The sequence below is a fragment of the Perca fluviatilis genome, chromosome 10 (genome assembly GCF_010015445.1).
Source record: "Perca fluviatilis chromosome 10, GENO_Pfluv_1.0, whole genome shotgun sequence".
In the NCBI taxonomy this organism is placed as follows: Eukaryota; Metazoa; Chordata; class Actinopteri; order Perciformes; family Percidae; genus Perca; species Perca fluviatilis.
Window position 1 is genome coordinate 8,082,311 of NC_053121.1, and position 2,883 is coordinate 8,085,193.

At 42.9% G+C, this 2,883-nt stretch overlaps 1 protein-coding gene across 1 annotated transcript; it reads right to left on the reverse strand.

The window, feature by feature from the left end:
* Positions 1 to 971: 971 nt before the first annotated feature.
* LOC120566969 (putative nuclease HARBI1) lies at positions 972 to 2,014 on the reverse strand. The gene is made up of 2 exons (XM_039813714.1): positions 1,858 to 2,014; positions 972 to 1,339 (listed from the first exon to the last, which is right to left on the reverse strand). Exons 1-2 carry the CDS (start codon positions 1,962 to 1,964, stop codon positions 1,117 to 1,119), a joined length of 330 nt encoding a protein of 109 aa, XP_039669648.1. The 5' UTR covers positions 1,965 to 2,014; the 3' UTR covers positions 972 to 1,116.
* Between the last annotated feature and the right edge of the window lie 869 nt (positions 2,015 to 2,883).

The window sequence follows — 2,883 nt, forward strand, 5'->3', positions numbered from 1 at the left end:
TCGGTTGCACCAACCAAACTTAAGCCTAGGCTTAACTACGCCTGGTCTTAGCATTGCGCGTTCATGTGTTGTTGACCAGCAGCGTGCGTTGTTAGGTTACGCTGTAAACTATCTTCCACTGTTTTGTTAACTTGTAACGTTAGCCGTATCAATGGAGGAGCAAAGAAAAAAGAAAAAATTCACCGACATTGAGATACGAAAGTTAATAGAGCTGTACAGTCAGCACAGACACACACTGACTGCCAAGCAATCAAATACAATAACAAACAAGAAAAAACAAACAACATGGAGACAGATAACAGAGGCGATTAACGATTGCTCTGACTCCGGCTGCCTTCGGACAGAAAGCGATGTAAGAAAAAAGTGGAAAGACCTACTGAGCAAAGCAAAAAAAGATTTGTCTGCAAAAAAACACCACCCGACCAGCGGGGGTCCTCCCCCAAAAACGTCCGTGTACAGTACCATAATTGTGGATATCTTTGGAGAGGATTCCCCGGCTTTTATTGGTTTGGTCGGTGCGGAAAGTGGCGGTACCGACATGGAAGAAACTGCTGTCTCTCCAGAGATGGATGTCGATCACTCAAGCGAGAGTGTGATTTGTGAAGGTGTGTAGCCTATATGTTAGAGTAGCCTAGAATAACAGTTTTAGTAGTTGTCTTATAACAATAGGCCTATGACAGATTATCTGTATTTTTAGACTCGATGGAGGACCCAGTCACTCCACAAAGTTCTCACGAACACAGCAGCGGTACACCGCCGGTGAAACGGATGAGGAGGCTGGATAATCTTCAGCAGACCTTTCTTGAGAAGGAAATTGTTAGAGTGGAGACTGAAACAAAAAAATTACAGACCGAGCAGGAAAAGTTGGAACTTGAAAAACAAAAAATATTGTTAGAAATACAGTTGCTCCAACAACAGATAAACAGGTCATCTTCGCCTATTTCTGAAGAGGATGGGTGGTCTTTTGTAATTCTGTAAATAAGCCTAATGGCAAATTGTGTACAATGAATCAATGACAATAAAAAAAGAAGTTTATTATAGACCTACTGGACTTTCTTTGTGGCTTATTTGTATGGTTTACAACCTGCAGATAATTGACAGAATTATTTTTAACATTTATAAAGCATTAATAATGCGTGTACGGACTAGTCGTCCACCGACATCTTCATGCCCTGCATGGTCCACAGGGTCGATACCTTCCTCCGGCACCGGCTGATGGTGTTGCCTAGGAAGAGGGATCCTCTTGGTGACACAGATGTTGTGGAGGACAGTGCACGCTGCTATTACGGTGCAGACTTGCTCAGGGTGCATCCGCATCTCTCCATGAAGACAATGAAACCTAGAAAAAATAGTCAATGATTACTGTAAAACCTAAATGTGTCACTTTTTTACTATTAATAAATGAGCAAAACTTGGCCACTAAATATTTAATATTAAATTTTTTGGATTATTTTGACGATCGCCATATTCGCAGTGAACGCGCATATAGAGAGAAATGCACATAATGGATTACATAATCAGAGAGTAGCCTATTTCTTTTCGTTTTGAATTATTTTGTTTAAAGGCATTTCAAGCTTTGTGTATTTGATGTATTTCTCATGTCTGTGTGAGGCATACACTGAGTTTCGTTAAGTTAGAATGAGATGCGGCAGGCAATTGGTTTATGAAAAATTGATTAAAATTAAGATACAATTTATCCAAAACGAAATTCACTGTTCACTTTTCATAATCTAATTTAATATTTTAACAAATATGAAGCAACTGCTAGCCGCCCATGTATATAGTTTTCAGTGATCTAGTGACCGCACTACATCAGCACCTTGGATAGGGGAACAGACACTGCGGAAAGGATTTTACCTGCGCTTGAGGACTCCGATGCACCGCTCAACGAGTGACCTAGTGGTGGTGTGGATGGTGTTATACCGTCGTTCTTGCTCAGTCCTCGGAGCAATTATAGGCGTCATCAGCCAGTGTTTCAGTGGGTATCCACTGTCGCCGAGAAGCAGCCCGTTTACTCTTCCAGCCTAGAAATCCTGGTATAACGCACTCTCCCGGAGGATGCGTGCGTCATGGGTAGATCCAGGCCATCTCGCCACCAAATTAAAGATTTTATAATTGGCGTCACAAGCAATCTGCACATTGAATGAATGGTATCCCTTGCGGTTGACATACAGATACTCATGCTCAGATGGTGCCTGGATCCGGACGTGAGTCCCATCGATGCAGCCCACAATACCAGGAATGCCAGAGGCCTGGCGGAATCGGTGTTTCATCACCGCAGACTCGGCCTCAGTGGGGAGGTGAGCAGATCGTGGAAGGCGACGGCTCAGTGCCAGTGACACTCTGCGGATGGCCCGACATGCGGTGGATTTGTGGACATTAATCATATCTCCAACAGTGTTTTGAAACGCACCATTTGCATAAAAACGTAGCGCTATTAACAGCTGTAATGCTGGTGTCAATGCTGCGTTGTGGTTCGATACATACTGTAAGTCGGGTGACAGCTCTTCAACAAGTTCATATATATCCCTCCGACAGAATCGAAACCTCTCTATCAGCTCCTCATCATTGTATATGTCCAATGGATTGCTTCTGTCCCTAATAACTCTCTCCTGTCTAAAAGCCCGCTCATTGTAAAGTCTGTGTATAAGGCGTGCCATGTCTATACTGTCTTTAGTTATGTGGTTAGGAAGTGGTTACTATAGAAACATTATCTATCGGATAACGGCTATTAACGCTATTATATGCCTAGATTTTGAATTTACGCCTGCTACTGACTAGGCATTAAGATTTACGCCCGGTCTTAGCGAGAAGAGGACTTAAGCCTGGACGGTGCAACTGTCATAACTTTTAGGTCGGACTTAGAATGCTGAGTTAAGACCT

Coding starts and splice junctions, on each gene's coding strand:
- LOC120566969 (XM_039813714.1), bottom strand. CDS start 1,964: ATGACGCCTATAATTGCTCCGAGGACTGAGCAAGAACGACGGTATAAC. Junction 1,340..1,857: donor ATCGGAGTCCTCAAGCGCAG/GTAAAATCCTTT, acceptor TATTTTTTCTAG/GTTTCATTGTCTTCATGGAG.